The following is a 21,119-nucleotide window of genomic DNA, read 5'->3' as shown; positions in this document are numbered from 1 at the left end:
TCCCTAGCCCTCGCAAACCTAATAGCATCGGGGTCGGAAAAGAACAAGAATTGACCAAGGGAGGTCGGACAGGATAGATGAAAGTGAGGAGCCTGGCACAAGTAAGTGGAAGCAATGCCAGGACTCAGCTAAGGGCCCCGTGGTCGCCAACCCACGCTCTGAAGTTCAGAGCCCCTGGGGGATGGAGGATGGGAAGGAAAGAAAAAATGGAAGGGATCCGATACTTCGAAAAATGAAGATATCAGCCAAAGGAAGACAAGGGCCACGTAGGGCGTGAAAATGAAAGACTCCCTAGCCCTCGGAAAACTAATAGCGTCGGGGTCGGAAAGGAACAAGAGTTGACCAAGGGAGGTCGGACAGGATAGATGAAAGTGAGGAGCCTGGCACAAGTAAGTGGAAGCAATGCCAGGACTCAGCTAAGGGCCCCCGTGGTCGTCAACCTACGTTCCGAAGTTCAGAGCCCCTGGGGGATGGAGGGTGGGAAGGAAAGAAAAAATGGAAGGGATCCGATACTTCGAAAAATGAAGATATCAGCCAAAAGAAGACAAGGGCCAACTTTAAATAAAAGGGAATGTCGCTACATTCTGCCTCAAGATCTTTTAAAAATTCTTTGAACTGCAGATGGTTTAAACCTTATTTTCTGCAGAAATTTACACATTTTGACACAGTATCCATAACATTTAAAGTTGCAAAAGTTTTTTGCTCATAATTGTTCTTGATGTAAAATACAATGTACTGCGTGGAGTAGGTGGGGAAGGAGGGGAATGGTGCTGCTGAGTGCAGCGCTGGTGTGCCCCAGCACTAAGTGCTTGAGTTGGAAAGGCCTGGTTTAAACAAACGGATGCAACTATTGATCGTGTCAGATCGGGCTGTCCTAGGTGTGTACACAGAAAAGAATTCCTGAATTCTGTTCGTGCAAGGATTCGACACAAGCCTTTGCGTAAACAAACAATTTTGTCTCATAAAATGAATATATCTCCACAAACTATATCACGTATTTTGAAGTGATTTACATGAAAAGATACACATGGCATTTTCTAAATGAAAAATTAAAAGGAGATACACTGGGTTCAATCCCAGGCAGGCTTTGGTAACGACTTATGGGGAGGGCCAGTATCACTACATCTTATTCACAGATGAAAGAAGTATTTGATGTGGAAGAGTTGTTTAACAAGGGATCCGACAATCAGATTTGAATCATATGCACAACAGCCCGCTGAAGTTGACGAAGGGAAAAAAGGAGGATATATTCACACCCAGCGAATGTGACCTCAAACTTGATGGAGAGAGAATTTAATGTGTAGAAAGCTTCACCTATCTTGGAAGTATTGTATCGAACCAGGGGAGTGTTGAATTGGATTCCAGAACAGAGTGACGAAATGTTCTACTTTCTTCTATCAGGTATGGAATCTAGTGTGGGAGTGACGAAATGTTCCACGTTCTTCTATCAGATATGGAATCTAGTGTGAGACAAAGCAGTTCCTGTAAAAGCCAAACAAACAATGTTCAAATCTTACCTCCTGCCAATCATGACATATGGGTTGGAGACCTGTGTTTTATTGAAGAATCACCAGCAAACTTCAAGCATGTGAAATGAAATTTTTATGATCTGCTATGCAAATAACATGAAGAGACAGAGTTAGAAATGCGTGCTTTAAAAATGACATGAAAGTGACCTGTATGATGGAAGAAAGACTACGCATTGCATGGTTGAAATGGTTTGGGCATGTGCAAAGGAAGGACGAGACTAGAACCCCCAGACAATACTTGGAAATGGCAGTACCTGGAAGGAGACCTGTTGGATGTCCCAGACGAAGGTGGCTGGACCAAATAAATGCAAACCTTATCGAGAAAGGAACAACACTGCAGGATGTGAAAGAAGAGGAACTTTGTAATTGTCCACAAAAGTCCTACCCGGCCCGCTGGAAGGATACCCAGATGATGATTTACCAACCATTCCCTATTACCTCTAAGTACAAACGTGATTACATCGAGGTCATAGTGCTCATGCTGGCTGCAAGGGGGCACCAATTCTAAGCTACTGGTCACCCACTTACCGACACTCATGCTGGGTGCAAGGGGCACCATTTCTAACCTCCTGGTCACCTACTTAACGACTCTTTGGGGTGCCGAATGAGACCATTGTGAGGTGGGTCATATATACATTAAAAGCCTCTATCTTGAGGCATCACCTCTATGCTCTACCCACTTAATTAAATCAGTTAAAGTATTTTTCTTTTATAATTTATGTGCTTCTTTGTCACTAAGGATTGTTTTCTCTACATTATCATTACAATTATTTATCTTTTATTCTGTATTGTATTAGATTACTAAATTTATATTGTGTGATATTCTTTGTCAGTTTGGCAACCTCAGTGATTTAAGGAAGAATAAATATTATTATTTAATAATAGGCTAATAATAATTGTCCGACTTGTTGGCTGAATGGTCAGCGTACTCCCCTTCATTTCAGAGGGTCCTGGGTTCGATTCCCGGCCATGTTGGGGATTTTAATCGCTTCTGATTAATTCTTTTGGCTTGGGGACTGGGTGTTTGTGTATGTCCCAACACTTCTCTCTTCATATTCAGACAACACACCACACTACCAACCACCACAGAAACACGCAATAGTGATTACATCCCTCCATAGTGTTGGCGTCAGGAAGGGCATCCGGCCGTAAAACCGGGCCAAATCAACATGTGCAACGCATTTTGCACCCGCGACCCCACAGATGTGGGAAAAGCTGTAGAAATAACAAATGAATCATGAATTTTGTATCTTTGATTTCCTAAGCCTAGTTTCAATAACGTAGACTATACTTGAATCAGAATTAAAAATGCTTGGTATTATCCCATTTGAATACACTTAAAAAGGTTAGTTGAGACTTATCCAGCTTATCCTCATTCTTTGTCTAATACTACCCTTCATGTGTTTCAAACTTGTTCCATTTCCTTTGTTCCATAGAGAACTCCGCATGAAAGCTTTACAAGTTAAGTGGTATCACCAAACTTTTCAGAATATGCTTTGTGTGCAAAACTTTTTCTTCATCTCTATAGGATCGGAACCATGAAAGTGGAGCGTATTGGCAACAAATTTCTATTATAATGTGAAAAGTGTGTTAATGGATTAATCAATAGTGTTTTGGTTGAAGCTCACATTATTACTTTCCTGTAATTGCAGTCTTGTACATTAGCCTTTCCTTGATTACATTTGATTCTGTTATTGTGGAAAGTGATTTTTTTTTGTTAAATTTAATGACATTGATGGTATTGGGTTCATGTCGAGAAATAGTGTACAGTGTGCACGGTAGTAAACGTAATATAGCCCCCTCAGAATATGAATTTTGAAGCTTTTCTTTTTGTGAGAATTTCTTGATCAACCATGGTGGGCAAAGTTTGTTTAATCCATACCTCATTTTAACAATACGGTATATGTATCAGTTGAAAGATCTGATTATTTAGTAAATATTATACTTGTCACCAAGATAAGAACAACAATTTTCTCTTGGATTATTTGTATTGTTAGAGCTTTGCATTTAGTATGTAAGCAAAAAAAGTGTTAGCTAGGCTGAGTGGCTCAGACGGTTGAGGTGCTGGCCTTCTGACCCCAACTTGGCAGGTTCGATTGTGGCTCAGTCCGGTGGTATTTGAAGGTGCTCTAATATGTCGGCCTCATGTTGGTAGATATACTGGTACGTAAAGGAACTCCTGAAGAACTAAATTCCGGCATTTTGGCATCTCGGAAAACCCGTAAAAGTAGTTAGTGCCATGTAAAGCTAATATCATTTATTAGAAAAGTGTTGGTAGATGGTAGCTGAAATAGAAGGGGATCCATGGAGACAAAAAGAGGAAGTGTGAGTGGAATTCAAGGATAATAACTTCTGATTTGGTTCAGAAATTTGCCACCTTCCATGTTTATTAGTAGTCTTCAGCTAGTTTTCTCAATGTTTTTTGTTCCCTGAGGAGATGTGTGTTAGTAAAAGCAGATAATGGATGTTTATATTCTTTAGTTTCACATAGTAGTCTCAGCCAACAGCATTTGCAACTTTTCAACCACACTTTGCATGGATATTAGTTGCCATATGCAGATTCCACGTTTGAATACCCGGATGTGTTTGGTATACCAGTATAGGCTTACTCTGTTTTGAAAATTTGATTGGTTTGTTCATTGTTGAATTTAAGGTGTTCACTGAATTTGAATGTATAAACTACGACGTTCGGTTTCGGCTCTCGAGCTAGCCAGCTCCCTGGTTGATTCTGCCAGTAGCGTGCTTGTCTCAAAGATTAAGCCATGCATGTCTCAGTGCAAGCCAAATTAAGATGAAACCGCGAATAGCTCATTAAATCAGTTATGGTTCCTTAGATCGTACCACTTTACTTGGATAACTGTGGTCATTCTAGAGCTAATACATGCAAACAGAGTCCCGACCAGAAGTGGAAGGGACGCTTTTATTATATCAAAATCAATCTGTCGGCTCGCCCGGTCCGTTTGCCTTGGTGACTCTGAATAACTTTGGGCTGATCGCACGGTCCTCGTACCGGCAACGCATCTTTCAAATGTCTGCCTTATCAACTGTCAATGGTAGTTTCTGCGCCTACCATGGTTGTAACGGGGAATCAGGGTTCGATTCCTGAGAGGGAGCCTGAGAAATGGCTACCACATCCTAGGAAGGCAGCAGGCGTGCAAATTACCCACTCCCGGCATGGGAGGTAGTGACGAAAAATAACGATACAGGACTTATCCGAGGCCCCGTAATCGGAACGAGTACACTTTAAATCCTTTAACGAGTATCCATTGGAGGGCAAGTCTGGTGCCAGCAGCCGGAATTGGTCCACATCTCTGTGGTACATTTGTTTTTAGATGGAATTTTGTTTAGTATTCTGTTCCTTGTTCTGAATGCTGTCTCTTTAGATAAGTATTAAATGGTTGAAAGCTGAGCTGAGTAGCTCAGGTGGTATAGTGTTGGCCATTTGATCCCAACTTGGCGGGTTTGATCCTGGCTCAGTTTGGTGGTATTTGCAAGTGCTCAAATATATCAGCCTCCTGTCAAGTAGATTCACTGGCACGTAAAATAACTTATGTGGAAAAAATCCTGGGACCTTGGTGTCTCCAAAACTATAAAAATGTAGTTAGTTTGATGTAAAACCAATAACCTTATTATATTCTAAGTAGTTGAAAGCACTCGTTGGATGATTCATTTAGTTACAAATAAAACGAGTTGTGAAATCAGTATATTTCATCATATTTATAAGCATTGATACATAAAGCACTTCAATATTTACTAGAATTTACTCTATGTCTGTTTGGCTTCATCATGAAAATGATAGATACGGTAGTAAACAGCTGACTGGTTTATGTATGTTATGTTTCCTATAATTCTATATGTAGTTTAAAGCTTAAAGTTAAAAGGTAAATTTTGAGATACAGTTGATGCTGAGTTTATTTCTTTTTCCAGTGGTTTAAAGAATGACAGCACCGCAGAAACATTCCACTTACGACACACTGTAGGAGATCGCCCTTTTCCATGTCGATATATTAAAATAATGCCGTTGCAGTCGTGGGGACCCAGCTTTAACTTCAGCATCTGGTTTGTGGAGTTAACAGGTGTAGATGACTGGGAGATTGTTAAGCCTTGTGTGGACTGGTTTAATACAGTATGTACATATTTTTAACTAATTCATTTTACCTTGAACAATTTTGTTAACATATCTGCAGTGTCGGTGAATTTTCTTTTGTTGGTTCATTTTTTATTATTTAAAATATATTTTCCTATTTTTGTTTGTCTCATTTTGAATACAGACTTTGTATATTCACATTATTGCATTGAAATAAAATTCTTCCCTCCTCAGGGTTCTAATAAGTTAATTGTATAATTAAGTAGCATACAGAATGTCATTAATTCTGTAACAGTAATTTCAATATCCCTAAATTGCATAATTAAGTAGCATACAGAATGTCACTGAATTTTATAATAGTAATTTCAATATATACTGTGTTTCTTATAAAAAATCTGTTTCCTCAGTACAGAGAGAGAGAAGTGGTTAGACTGTGCCTGAAACATTTCCGTCAACAAAATTATCAAGAAGCATTCGAGGCATTACAAAGACACACTCAGGTTCAGTTAGAGGATCCACTCTTGAGTAAGCTTCATGATGTATTAGTTGTTCGTGGTGACTATGAAGGGACAGAGCACTTCATGGAACATTCGGTTTCAAGTAAGTGCATTTTATGTATTACTATATATTAAAAGTTTTGTTGATTATAATGGATGCTTGTCACTTGAAAGTATATTTTAATACTCATTAGCAGGGCCCTGATTTTGATTATCTAAAAATGTTTAAAAAGTGACCTATAAAATGACTGCAAATATCTCATAAAATGACCCAAAAACTTAAAAAAAGACCTAAAAATTTGAATGAAACTGATATTTCATCACACAAAAGATGCAGACCATGTCATTGTATTTTAAAATGATCTTAATAGGTACCTAATATAATTTAACTATTATTTGACAAATACAAATTATTTGCACACAAATACTGGTTATTATTTCAGTCTGTTGCTTGGTACTCAAAGTTCTGTGTTCTTTTCTTCAAGGAAAATAACACTTCATGATATGTGGAACTTTAAGGCTGCAACGTCTGAAGAAAAAAAAGAGAATTTTGCCGTTAGGTACTCAAATTTTTTATTGGATTAGAGGTAATAAGAAAAATGTACACTTCAAATACATGACAGGCTATGCAGGCTTGCTTCACTCCACGTTACAGTAGATGACAGTGACCATTCGTAGATTCTCACTGGAAAAAGAATGACGATTGTCGACCAGCACATTTTTGGACTTTGAATGTCTACGGATGCTATTGGAGCATACTTGAAGTGCACTAAATCACTGAATGTAAGTTGTTCTTCAATGCCAATAATGCTGAAATCTTCACCCGCCAAAATCCGAGAGATGGAGCACAAAACATTAAAACCAGAGTTATTGTCAATAATATGTTTCAGTTTGTCCGACACTGCCACACCAGATTCGCCATGAATGCATTTTAATTCGTCTGTGGTTGTTCTGACTAAATTGTTCACTTTTTCTAGACCCACACCTCTCTCCTGAAGACATGTAATAATTGACGACAAGGAACTGAAATTTGCTTCGTTGCATTCTAGTTTTCCCTCCATTTGCGTATCCGAAAACAATTCTTAAACCATCTGAATGGCCTTGGCATCTTGTACGTTGAAAGAATCTATTACATTCTTCAATGTCTGAAAGGGGTCACAATAGTAAATATAGTTGTTGATCCACTGTGTGATGCAGGTTGCGGTGGTAATGGAATGTCAGGTACTTGGGATCTGAAAAGTTCCCTGCGTGATGGAGCCTTAGTAGAAACCTTTGTAGTTAGGGACACAAGCTTGTCAACTTCAGGGAAATTTGATCTGACTTCTTCGGCCACTCTGTGAAAAGCGTGAGCTAGGCAGGTTACATGTACCATTTTTGAATAAAATGCTTTGATTACATTGGCAGCTTTAACTATGTAAGGCGTTGCTTCGGTTACAAAGTGTAGACAGATCATCATCATACCTTACACCCTCAGGCCATAGTAGTCCCATTGATTTATCGAAGAGGCGACATATTATAGAATGGTTCACAGATTGCAGAACTTTGGTCGTGAGCAAAAGTATTTATCCAGGCCTATCTACTTCTAACGTACTCACGATAACATTGGCAATGTAACGGCTCTCTGCATCACTGGTTTCATTGATTGAAACAAATATTTTGTTTCTGTAGACTTCTCTGATATTTCTTATTATGTCTTCATAACATTGGGATACATAGTTCTTTCTCAGAGTATACTCATCCGGAATTACGCGGCCCGTATACCTTTCTAAGAAATCTCTCAGTTTAATATTGTTCAATTTCCAGAGTGGAATGTTCGAAGTAATTAAAGCTTCACACACGTCTTTACAAAACATAGGGGAGGTACCGCCATTGGAGGATGACTGTGAGAGTAACAATTGAGAAACTTTTTTTTTACTACTACACTTTGGACTCCATGTATGTGCTTATCATGACCGATAAGTTGCTGAATGGTAAATCTCCTATCTCCTGCCACTTTCACTTCACATATTTTGGAAAAAATATCCTTGCCGAGTTCCTAAATTATTTGTTTGAAATGAACAGCCCTAGATGGCTTTAACTTTGGCATTTTAAATACACTCGAAAAACAATCGAGGCTGATAACATAAATCCACTTAGCACATGTATGGTTGCACTGAGGTACTTAGACTTGCATTACTGGGCCTACTGTTCTACCCACTCAATTTCAGCATCGCTTCCGGATTAGGTGCAAGCGCAGGTGTGACAAGAAATTCCAAGAAATAAGGGTTGAACAAAGTTCTGAAGATTCTCATGTCTTCGTATTCATCCTCACATTCATTTCCGTTAATATCCAGTACCATACGAAAAAAATGCATCATAAAGCATTACTAATGTGAGAAAATGACTCAAAACATATAAAGTATTCTAATAAATTCCATAAAATGACATAACAATGATGCAAAAAGTAAAAAAATGACCTAAAATAAAATAGGGGCCTACTTTGAAAAATGACAAAAAGAATAAATATGCATTTCTGTAATATTGGGGCCATGAACAGGATTTGTATATAAGTTAGCAATGTCTGTGGTGAACCATTTAAAAGATACCTCATGAAAACAGACATCCTGATATTAACGTATCATTAACTACAAAATCTGATATTAAGTACATTGTTAAACTGTAGAGTAACTTTGCACTTCTTAATGCTTCTTATTTCGAGAGATGATAGTGGCATCCATTGTGATATTGAAACACAAGCAAGTTTAGTTAATTTAAAGATTTTGCCTGATTACATTGACATTAGCTTTTCTGTAATTCTAGCCAACTCTTTATTTAAATCAAAGCCAGTGTTTGTACTACATTTTATTATATCGAGCAGTTGTTTTTACTCAATGTTACATCATTGTTATTGGTGCCACACCAATAACAATACTATAACATCACTGCACAGCTACAAATGGGAAAGGAGCCACTACTTTGAATCCAATGCCACTCAAATTTTACGGACGTTACAGGACAATATGATTCAATTTTAACATAAAGCAACAAGATTCAAGGGGCGTAAAACAAATAACATTATTATTATTAACAAGATTCAACACACAGCAGAGCTGAATATACGTATTTTAGCCTAATTGTATCCATACGCCTGGCACTCTTTTTTAAACTTGAAAAGTGTTTTACTCTACGTATATACATGAAGACAAAATCTTTTATAGATACGTGACAATTTTACAAGCAAATCATATCATTCAAGCTACAGAAACAGCAACCAAGTGTACAACTATGTGTAAATAAGACTTGAACACAGAAATCAACCAATGAACTGAACAACACGCAAGACACGAACGTTCATGTGTATGAAATGTTCCTACATATATTGTTTTTATCTTACATACTTATAACTTATAAGTTAGTTTTAGGTGGAGATAGTGTTTTATAAACTAATTTTAAGACCCAAAGCATATCATTATAGACATACAATTGCATCGTCACACATAGTGACATACACGCCAGTTCCCGTTTCTACATGCCCCATTTGGATGTGACCAAATTTTTATCATATGTCATTCCCTAGACAATGTAATCTTAATCATAGTTTCATGATATATATGTGAATGTATTGTTTAGCTGAAGATGATCCTATGTAGGGGGTTGAAACCGGTACTGTAGCATAATAAGTGCAATAAATAAGTATTGATAGGTGGAAATCCTTTCCTATTTCTAATTGTGTAGTTCGTCAATACGGATGTGAAGATTATAGATTAGGAGAATGCATGTCTGCTGTAACAAATGGAAAGGGTAACTGCCATACACAGACTGATCTCAACCAGTATGGAGCTCGTTAGTAAATAGTTGTCATGAGGAAAGTTATCAGTTACACGGCTTCATTCAGGCTAAAAGTAGTGAAATTCGCAGAAGAAAATAACAGGACCAGGAGTTTTCTGTTCATGAAAAACAGATGAGGAATTGGAAAACACAGCAAGTGGAATTTTATGGCCCAAAACAGAGCAAATTCCTGGGTATTAAGGAAGCATTACTGAAATGGATAAGAGAGATGTGGAACAGTGGTTGCAGTGTTTCTCACGAAATGTTATAACTAAAATCACAGGAAATTGCGCAGTCTCACGATATTCCAGGGAACTTATTCAAGGCAATTCACAGGTGGGTTGCTCGGTTTATGCGGCGTAATAGCTTGTCATTGTGGCAGAAAACATCTTTGTGACAAAAAATGCCTAAAGACTTCTCCGATAAAGTTACAGAGTTTCACAGGTATATGATCAGATTAACGCAGCAGAATTCCAATCTCCTCTCGCAGATTGGCAGTACTGACCAAACCTCGGTGTATTTTGACATGCCAAGGAATATTGCTGTTTCAGAGAAGGAAGCTGTTCTAATTAAAATTACCGACAACAAAAAGTAATGTTGTATCGTGCTGTTGGCCTTTACTGCTGTCGGCCGTAAACTAACTCTACGTTATATTTAAACGCAAAACATTACCGAAGAACATCACATTCCTGACTGGTATCCATGATTCATAATTAATCAAATAAATCAGTCAATCAATCACTACTGATCTGCATTTAGGGCAGTCGCCCAGGTGGCAGATTCCCTATCTGTTGTTTTCCTAGCCTTTTCTTAAACGATTGCAAAGAAATTGGAAATTTATTGAACATCTCCCTTGGTAAGTTATTCCAATCCTTAACACCCCTTCCTATAAACAAATATTTGCCCTAATTTGTCCTCTTGAATTCCAACTTTATCTTCATATTGTGATCTTTCCTACTTTTAAAGACACCATCCAAACTTATTCCATTACTGATGTCCTCCCACGCCATCTCTCCACTGACAGCTTGGAACATACCACTTAGTCGAGCAGCTCGTCTCCTTTCTCCCAAGTCTTCCCAGCCCAAACTTTGCAACATTTTTGTAACGCTACTCTTTTGTCGGAAATTGCCCAGAACAAATCGAGCTGCTTTTCTTTGGATTTTTTCCAGTTCCTGAATCAAGTAATCCTGGTAAGGGTCCCATACACGGGAACCATACTCAAGTTGAGGTCTCACCAGAGACAAATATGCTCTCTCCTTTACATCCTTACTACAACCCCTAAATACTCTCATAACCATGTGCTGAGATCTGTACTCTTTATTTACAATCATATTTATGTGATTACCCCAATGAAGATCTTTCCTTATATTTATACCTAGGTATTTACAATGATCTCCAAAGGGAACTTTCACCCCATCAACACAGTAATTAAAACTGAGAGGACTTTTCCTATTTGTGAAACTCACAACCTGACTTTTATCCCCGTTTATCATCATACCATTGCCTACTGTCCATCTCAGAACATTATCGAGGTCATTTTGCAGTTGCTCACAATCTTGTAACTTATTTATTACTCTGTACAGAATAACATCATGTGCGAAAAGCCTTATCTCTGATTCCACTTCTTTACACATATCATTGATATATATAAGAAAACATAAAGGTCCAGTAATACTGCCTTGAGGAATTCCCCTCTTAATTTTTACAGGGACAGATAAAGCTTCACCTACTCTAATTCTCTGTTTCTAGAAACAGAGCCACCCATTCTGTCACTCTTTTGTCAAGTCCAATTGCACTCATTTTTGCCAGTAGTCTCCCATGATCTATCCTATCAAATGCCTTAGATAAGTCAATTGCAATACAGTCCAATTGACCTCCTGAATCCAGGATATCTACTATATCTTGCTGGAATCCTACAGGTTGGGCTTCAGTGAAATAACCTTTCCTAAACCCAAACTGCCTTCTGTCAAACCATTTATTAATTTTGCAAACATGTCTTATATAATCAGAAAGAATGCTTTCCCAAAGCTTACATACAATGCATGTCAAACTGACTGGCCTGTAATTTTCAGCTTTATGCCCATCACCCTTTCCTTTATATACAGGGGCTACTATAGCAACTCTCCATTCATTTGGTAAAGTTCCTTCATGCAAACAAAAATCAAACAAGTACTGCAGATATGGTACTATATCCCAACCCATTGTCTTTAGTATATCCCCCGAAACCTTATCAATTCCAGCTGCTTTTCTAGTTTTCAACTTTTGTATCTTACTGTAAATGTCATTGCTATCATAGGTAAATTTTAATACTTCTTTAGTATTAGTCAGCTCCTCTATCTGGACATTATCCTTGTAATCAACAATCTATTAGTGCTGACTGAATATTTCTGCCTTTTGAAGATCCTCGCATACACACTCTCCTTGTTCATTAATGATTCCTGGAATGTCCTTCTTGGAACCTGTTTTTGCCTTAAAGTACCTATACATACCCTTCCTTTTTTTACTAAAATTTGTACAACCGCCCATTATGCTTGCCATCATGTTATCCTTCGCTGACTTCTTTGCTAGATTCAATTTCCTAGTAAGTTCCTTCAATTTCTCCTTACTTCCACAGCCATTTCTAACTCTATATCTTTCCAACCTGTACCTCCTTCTTAGTCTCTTTACTTCCCTGTTATAATATAGTGGATCTTTATCATTCCTTACCACCTTTAAAGGTACAAACCTATTTTCACATTACTCAACAATTGCTTTAAACCCATCCCAGAGTCTGTTTACATTTTTATTTACCGTTTTCCACCGATCATAGTTGCTTATTAAAAACTCTCTCATGCCTGTTTTATCAGCCATATGGTACTGCCTAACAGTCCTAATTTTAATCTCTTCCTTTCTTTCACATTTATTTTTAATTACCACAAAAACAGCTTCTTGATCACTAATACCATCTATTACTTCGGTTTCTCTATAGAGCTCATCTGGTTTTACCAGCACCACATCCAGAATATTCTTCCCTCTAGTTGGTTCCATCACTTTCTGAATCAGGTGCCTTCCCATATTAACTTATTTGCCATTTGTTAGTCATGCTTCCTGTCGTTCGCATTACCTTCCCAATTGACATTTGGTAAATTGAGATCACCTGCTACGATCACGTTCCTTTCCTTATCGTTTCCCACATAGCTGATTATCTTATCAAATAATTCTGAATCAGCATCTGCGCTACCCTTTCCTGGTCTGTACACTCCAAAGACATCTAGTTGCCTATTATCTTTAGAAATGAGCCTTACCCCTAGAATTTCGCGTTTGTCATCTTTAACTTTTTCGTAGCTTACAAATTCTTCTTTCATGAGAATGAATACTCCCCCTCCTACCTTTCCTATCCTATCTCTACGATACACCCTCCAGTTCCGTGAGAAAATTTCTGCATCCATTATATCATTTCTCAGCCATGATTCAACTCCTATTACAATATCTGGTAAGTATATATCTATTAAATTAATTCTATTCCTTTCTTTACAATACTTCTATAGTTGAGCACTAACAGTTTTATGTCATCCCTACTTGATTTGCAGTTACCTGTTCCCTTAACACCGCTGCCTAGCGCACCCTGTTTCCCTGAATGTACCTCCCTATAACCCTTTGTGAAATTACTGGAAAAACCAATATTCTCTTTAATTCCATTCTTCCATTTATTTAAAAAACTTATCACTAGATACATCAATCAAAATAGCAGAAGTCAACAGGACTTTGACCTTCATATCCCTCCCTCTCTTCCCCTCAACATGTTGCACGATCCTACGCTTGTCACTGTACACAGCACTGAGCAACCAGCTGAGACAGTTGGCCAGTACATAGCTCTCAAGTCGGTTAGATGCAGCGCACGAACAAAGAGGAAGTAAGTTTGTTTTCTTTATAGTAACTATTTCCTCCCCCCCTATTTTTTGCTCTTTCATTTCTCTGTTTCTTCTTTTTCCTGTATTTTTAAATTCCACCTGTTTATTCGGGTGTCTGAGGCTGGCACTCCCCAGTATTATCGTTCACAGTACAATTGGATATAAAGTTTCTCCTGCCCACAGTTCAAGTACTTCCCTTGTTACGTATGCTGTCTTACTAAAGACCTACTCAGGTCACGTTTTTACTAGGAGGGAGTCTTCTATACAGTTCATCTAAAAACTTGGAGCAACTTTTGCCCCCATTCCATTTTATCTTGGACATCATTCACATAGCTAATAAGTGATTTACTCAGTGTATTGGAGAATATTTCCATACAACTCGAACAAAGAAATAATCGTATCTTCAATCAGAAGGAAATTTTTGAAAATTCTCTTTGACAAAATAATGAAAATTAATTCAGAATCAAAATCTAATAAAGCAATTATGGCATGAGACCAGCAAACTACTACTTCCCCTCCGATTCCCTTCCCTTCCCCTTCTCCGCTGCCTTGCCTTAACCCTTAATCCTGTTTTTCTGAACACTCCTGCCTCTCCAGCTCCATTTAAGAATCTGCTTGCAGAGGGATAAGAGACAGCACAAACATATTGACAGCATATATATAAAAATCAACTAACGCAAACACAAAATAAGTCTAATACAAGTACAATACAATATTCAGGTGCAGTATTCAAGATTTTCAAGCCTGAAATTATCTCAGACAGTTACTTTTTATCTGTAATAGTGCATTGTGTGGAACTTCTCAAAGCACTTGCCAGGATGCAATCCAGGCTTTTTTTAAATACAAATATTGCTGATAAACAGTCTCAAGTCGTAATTCAGGCTTGCTTTTCATTTCCATATTTAGGATTACATCTAAAAATGTTTTGAATTCAGGAAGAGTAACATCTATCCACGACTTCGTAACAGACTCATATCTGTGGGGTGTAACCTTTTGAATGTTTACACTAGCTTACCACATAGTCTCGCGCAAAATTTTCGACGATAACTCGTCAGTCATGAATAATTGGAAAAAGTCAAGTTCACTCTTAGGTTTAGTGCCTTGCGATGGCTTATAACCTGACGTACCTGTAAATAGGTTCTTTTGAAGTCCAAGTCAGTGTCATGGTATTTCCTCCAGCTATCAGTACAGGTACCAACACTGCCATTTAGCATAATTTTCTGATTATTGGGATCTTCATCACTCAACTCACCAACACAATCTTGTTCCGCAATATCTTCCTCACTACTTAATTGAAAATCACTCTCATTATCGCTGAAACTGTCACGTTCACCTAAAATTCTGGCTATTTCCTTCTTACGCTGCTCGAACGACGCCATGTTGCTAAACAGCGTCTGTTTACAAATTCACATGGTCTTCAAAGAATGTGCACAAAGCCTGATTTCAAAGAGATTATAGTTATATATGGCTTCAAATTGTCACTGAAGGATGGCAGTAGTTTACTGTACCTGTAATTCATGCGCGCGTAACCCGACAAAGGAGTTACATGGAAGATAGGAAACTTAAAAGGGTCCACCTTTTCAATACAATAAATGTTATAGTTTATTTACAACATATATTTACACTTGGAACTAGTTTCGACACTGTTTGGCGTCATCTTCAGCCAAAATATGGGAAATAGGCTAGCATGTAGACATTTATATTACACAAGGTGTTACATCAGTGTTCCCTCTTATTCCCTCTTATTCACACTGATGTAACACCTTGTGTAATATAAATGTCTACATGCTAGCCTATTTCCCATATTTTGGCTGAAGATGACGCCAAACAGTGTCGAAACTAGTTCCAAGTGTAAATATATGTTGTAAATAAACTATAACATTTATTGTATTGAAAAGGTGGACCCTTTTAAGTTTCCTATCTTCCATTCTCACTTCAATACGGACAAAAATGAAATTCTTAGATTTAAAAGGAGTTACATAGCCAGGAAAATCATACCTGACATAGGATCTATGTGGGATATTCTCGTTGTAGGGCATGGCCTGTCGCGTGAGTGCTAAGGATTAATAACAGTGTTCTCACATCAACACAACGCAACATGACGTGACAGACCCTGCTTCATAAGATTGAGGGAAAGAGGAGTAATTTCACATTTTACTTACCTAATTTGTTTTCTTTTGTCTTCTTTTCCTTTTCTCTGTTAGCATACTTAATTTTATTTTATTTTATTTTTTTTTTTTTTTATTTTTTTTTTTTTTTTTACTAGTCTTCTCTATCAATTTACTGTCAACCATAATACTACTAATGATAATCAATACATCCAGCATTCTGCATTGACATTTGTTGTTAGAAGCACTCAGCCTACATTTAAAGTCGATCCGCTACAATGAACAAGAGCAGTTTCCCTGAAATAACATGATAAACTTTTAAATCAACAGAAGACAAGTTCTGTTTCCAATAACCACATTGTTAATTTCAACCAAATTGAAGCAAGAAGGTTACACTATGACAGGCACTGCATGTATGTATGTTCAGTACTCAGCCCGAAGGCTGGTTGGATCCTCAACAGCTCCGCCGTCAGCTGTCATGGATGGCCTAGGCATCACTGAAGATGCGTACTAGAGAAATGAAGAGTGAAGTAGTTTCCCGTTGCTTTCCTCACCGAGCCAGATTTTGCTATTGCATATCAGTCTGCCAAGCCCACCGAAATGCATGCATCAAGTGACCCTATGAGCAACAGTTTCACACCATTCATAACAGGGACTCGCTGCATAAGGAATGACAATACTAGCATCACTCATACCTCAGTCACTTTCATATTGTCAAAGCCAAGGATAAGACTGAGACAGGTCAATGAAAGTAACAAAATTGCTCTAGCCTATACCAGAAGACATAGTGCACTGTAAACACTAGGTCCCACCAGCAAAGGCATAGACACTGCATAATGTGTGTTTATTCTTTTTTTTTCCCATGTATACATGTTTCTCATCATTTCACTATTTCATTTGTTCACATTTTATAGTTTTTAAGATGTCATTTCAATGTTTGTAATGGGCTGAGGATGATCTAAAATGGTTGAAACATATGCCAGATTTTTTGATGAAGTTTATCATTTGATTTGAGCATTAGTCTTTTATCTATTGAAAGATGGATCCATAAACATAAATTCTGTCAGAATTAAAAGCAAAGAATTTATAAGTCAATATGGAACTGCCATGAAATTTGTTTGCAATTACTACACTTTTGTCGCATGCAGTTGCAGGCTACAAACTGATGACCTGCCATTGAAACAGTATATCTTTCCTCAACTACACTTTTCACAAAAAAAATATAGATAAGAAAATACGCACATACATTGTTGATGGAGAATTTTTCATCTATCATGGTGGGAAAATTCTGCAAAATTTGATTATTCTTAAATTTCTATTTCAGGGTTAATGGTGGGAAAATATGAGAGAGAGAAAATTACATGGGTAAATACGGTAAGATTGGACACATTTGTATAATATTACATAGCTGATGTGAGGGCCTGCCCTCATATAAACATAATCCGGAAACTTTAAAGGAAGTACTGTAGTTGCCACAACAGTCAATCGCTCTCCACTGATTATGCAGGCAAAGAATGTCTTCATCTGTGTAATTTCTCATAAGATTTTCATATGACATCTCCAGCTATATGCTGAAAAGAGTCTGGTGGTGGTGCTGGCACCGTGGGGTAGCGTGCCTGCCTCTTACCTTGAGGCCCCAGGTTCAATTCCCAGCCAGGTCAGGGATTTGTACATGGCTCTGAGGGCTGGTTCAAGGTTCGCTCAGCCTACGTGATTACAATTGATGAGCTATCTGATGGTGAGATAGCAGCCCCGGCCGGGAGGATTCGTCTTGCTGAGCACACACCACCTCGTAATCTGCAAGCCTTCGGGCTGAGCAGCGTCGCTAGGTAGGCCAAGGCCCTTCAGGGCTGTAGTGCCATGGGGTTAGTTTTTGGTTAATTAGGTGGTGTTGGTGGTGGTGGTGGTGGCGATGATGCCTGAAGTGCATGACAATGCCCTGTGACCAATTTATTGTGCTTTCCCAATAGGGAGTGGATGAAACTTGGTGCCGGCGCATAGCCAACTTCTGTCGAATAACACTAATAACACTAAGGCATCTTCTCAAGACGTAACGTCCGCATCCTAATCACCATTAACAATGTCAGTGCCCTCGATCCTTATGAGCATTTCAGAGAAGTTTGGAATTGTACCTAGGCTTTTGGCGTACAATCTAGGGATTAGAAATAGTATACCATCACCTCTTCGACCTTGCTGGCCAAAATTCAGATGGTGAATTTTTTTTCCACCAATGGGACGTGATCCAGATAAATGTTGATGATGATTAGTCAGGACTGAGATTTCTTAGATTAATAGACTAAGAAAACTATATTTTGTTAAATGATCGGGAGATATATTATTTAATTTATTAAAATAAATAAATAGCCTTGTAAATCCCCTAACGGCTATGGCGTCCTGCAATGCAGGGGCAATGCTCAGTATAACTCATCAGGTGAGCAGGTCCTGAGGAGCATTATGATATAGGATTTCCTAGTTCGTTCGTGAAAACTTATTACTGCATGTTGTACACTTGAGTCTCACCTCTAAGTGGATTTAATCCACTATTGAATTAAAATAGGGATTGGAAACTTTGAATAATGAATCTTAAAACAACACTTCTGTGAAAGAACACTGAAGGCTTTACTGTTGATGCTTTAACCTTCAGCACTGACATGATGGGACATTCTCGGCATTGGAAATTTTACTAAGTTTTACAATATTAAAATTCTTCCACCGTTTTGATACTTTTTTATTTGCCTTTTGGCAAATTTTTGTCAACAGTACATGTTTCGTTCCTTATTTAGGAACATCCTCAGCTGTTATTATAGCTTAGATGAATTGCTAAGATTTTAAACACGTTAATTTGCAGGTACATTGATTCATTTAAAAACTACTAAAATACCAATTAAATTAAATGATATTAAAAACAATGTAGGGGTTAGTGTGTTAATGATATGAGAACGGATGATTACATAGTTGGTCAGCTTAAAAACGATGTCTATTCATTTGAATAGTTGTTAAAAAAAAATTTTTTAATTCTGTTACATTAAAATGTCTGCTTGCGGTTAAAAGTTTTTAAAATGTTTGACTTCATAACACTGTTCAAATTATTGAAACTTTTTTCTTCCGTTCCTTCCAGGTAAGTTGTATTATATCATGAGTTTGCTTATAGTGCCTTTGATTGAGTCTAATGTGGAACTTTGAAGCTGATTGCTGATCAATTTTTGTGAAGGGAGCTTCGTTTCAATTTCTGAAATGAAATAAAATAAGGAAATGGGAATTTGTTTGAAAACATGTGTCTTTACATAATAACTAAATGTATAAAAAAGTTCTTTACCTTGCTGTTGTTAGACTCCAATTCTACTGTGATCCTGGAGGGTCGTTTGATGCTGCTTTACGTCTAGTATAGTAATGGTGTGTGTGTTCCGTTGTATGCTCCTCCTTACGGGGAGGCGAGGCTGCGGAGAGGGGAGGGGGCGTGTCAGTTACTGTCACGGCTTCAACTTTAGAAGGGGTGGGGATAGGGGATGTACAAAATGGTGGGGGCTCGGTCTTATTTATCCTTTTACTATTTGTATTGTGTCTTTTGCCTAAAATTTCAAGACTTGATAATGTCCCTTCAAATATGGGGTTTCTATTGTCAGTAGTTTCATTTAGGTTATTGTCCTGAGATTGCTTTTTGTTCTAAATAAATATATAGATATAGATATATATATATATATATATATAGCTCCCTTCACAAAAATTGATCAGCAATCAGCTTCAAAAGTTCCACATTAGACTCGATCAAAGGCACTATAAGCAAACTCATGATATAATACAACTTACCTGGAAGGAACGGAAGAAAAAAACTTTCAATAATTTGAACAGTGTTATGAAGTCAAACATTTTTAAAACTTTTAACCGCAAACAGACATTTTAATGTAACAGAATAATTTTTTTTTTAAAAACAACTATTCAAATGAATAGACATAGTTTTTAAGCTGACCAACTATGTAATCATCCGTTCTCATATCATTAACACACTAACCCCTACATTGTTTTTAATATCATTTAATTTAATTGGTATTTTAGTAGTTTTTAAGTGAATCAAAGTACCTGCAAATTAACGTGTTTAAAATCTTAGCAATTCACCTAAGCTATAATAACAGCTGAGGATGTTCCTAAATAAGGAACGAAACATGTACTGTTGATGAATAAAAATTTGCCAAAAAGCAAATAAAAAATTATCAAAACGGTGGAAGAATTTTAATATTGTAAAACTTAGTGATTAGATTTTGATACGGAAAATGAAGCTGATTACTTGCAATTGGAAATTTTCTCGCATAGATCCTTTGTCGGGGCATACTTGACATTGAATCTTTCCAGTATACCTCCATTGTTTGGATGCGCCTGAATTGCCACTGCAGTTTGCTCCTGCCATCTGTTGAGGACTTTTCAGAATGCTTCAAGGATTATTATCTCTTTGGTAACAGGCACTGTGAAGAGTTATCTCTGGTCATGTATGTTTGTAAACATAGTTTGGTGTGAGTGCGCAATTAGACCATGATAGTGAGTTCAGTGATGGTGTTGAACTAGTCTTCCCCATAGTTGTTCGTCCAGAAATGCCTCCTCTCTCACCACTGACTCCCAATTCTCTCCTCATTTCACCACATCCTCTTGTCAACTGGTGAAGCCATCTCTTCGTAGGTCTTCCCACTGGCTTACTTCATTCAACCCTTCTTTCTAGGCATTTTATGACTTGCAGAAGGTCACTAAACATAACTAATTGCAACACTACTGCGCTTTACAAAAATTGTCACATACTTAATTATCGTTAATAACAGCCAGCATAAGCCAGGAATATCAGTTATTCATGCTGAAGCCTGCGTTTTGGGCATATTATATGTCCTTTTACCATCTGGTCCCGATGTCCTGCCTCTCCACAGTAGCTGCAGGTGGGTCGAGACCTCTTCTTTGGGGAGAATTTTCTCGGAGTTGGGGGGTTTTCTCTTCTGAGCCTTACTTGTATTTTTAGGCGTTACACTTTTTGAAGATGATGATGATGATTGTGTAATTATTGGCAGGGGAGGAGAAACAGAAGCCTGCTCCGTAAGATCTTCACTTGAGGGGCGTTGGTGGTGGCGTTGTTGAAGCAGGGAAAGATGTTACAGCAAGATATAGTACATCTTGTATATCTTATTTTCTGATACAAAGGGACTATTTTTTTTCATGGAGATACA

General features: G+C 37.7%; 1 protein-coding gene across 1 annotated transcript in view; it reads left to right on the top strand.

The window, feature by feature from the left end:
* The window catches only part of muskelin (muskelin 1), a 231,598-nt gene that overhangs the window by 20,605 nt on the left and 189,874 nt on the right, over positions 1–21,119 (top strand). The window contains exons 4-5 of the mRNA XM_067147381.2: positions 5,457–5,655; positions 6,024–6,216. Of these exons, the coding sequence (XP_067003482.1) occupies positions 5,457–5,655; positions 6,024–6,216 (392 nt within the window). The remainder of the gene's footprint in view (positions 1–5,456; positions 5,656–6,023; positions 6,217–21,119) is intronic.

This window comes from Anabrus simplex, chromosome 5 (assembly GCF_040414725.1).
Source record: "Anabrus simplex isolate iqAnaSimp1 chromosome 5, ASM4041472v1, whole genome shotgun sequence".
Taxonomy (NCBI): domain Eukaryota; kingdom Metazoa; phylum Arthropoda; class Insecta; order Orthoptera; family Tettigoniidae; genus Anabrus; species Anabrus simplex.
The sequence above is the reverse complement of the archived record's forward strand: the minus strand, read 5'-3'. Positions and strand labels throughout refer to the sequence as shown.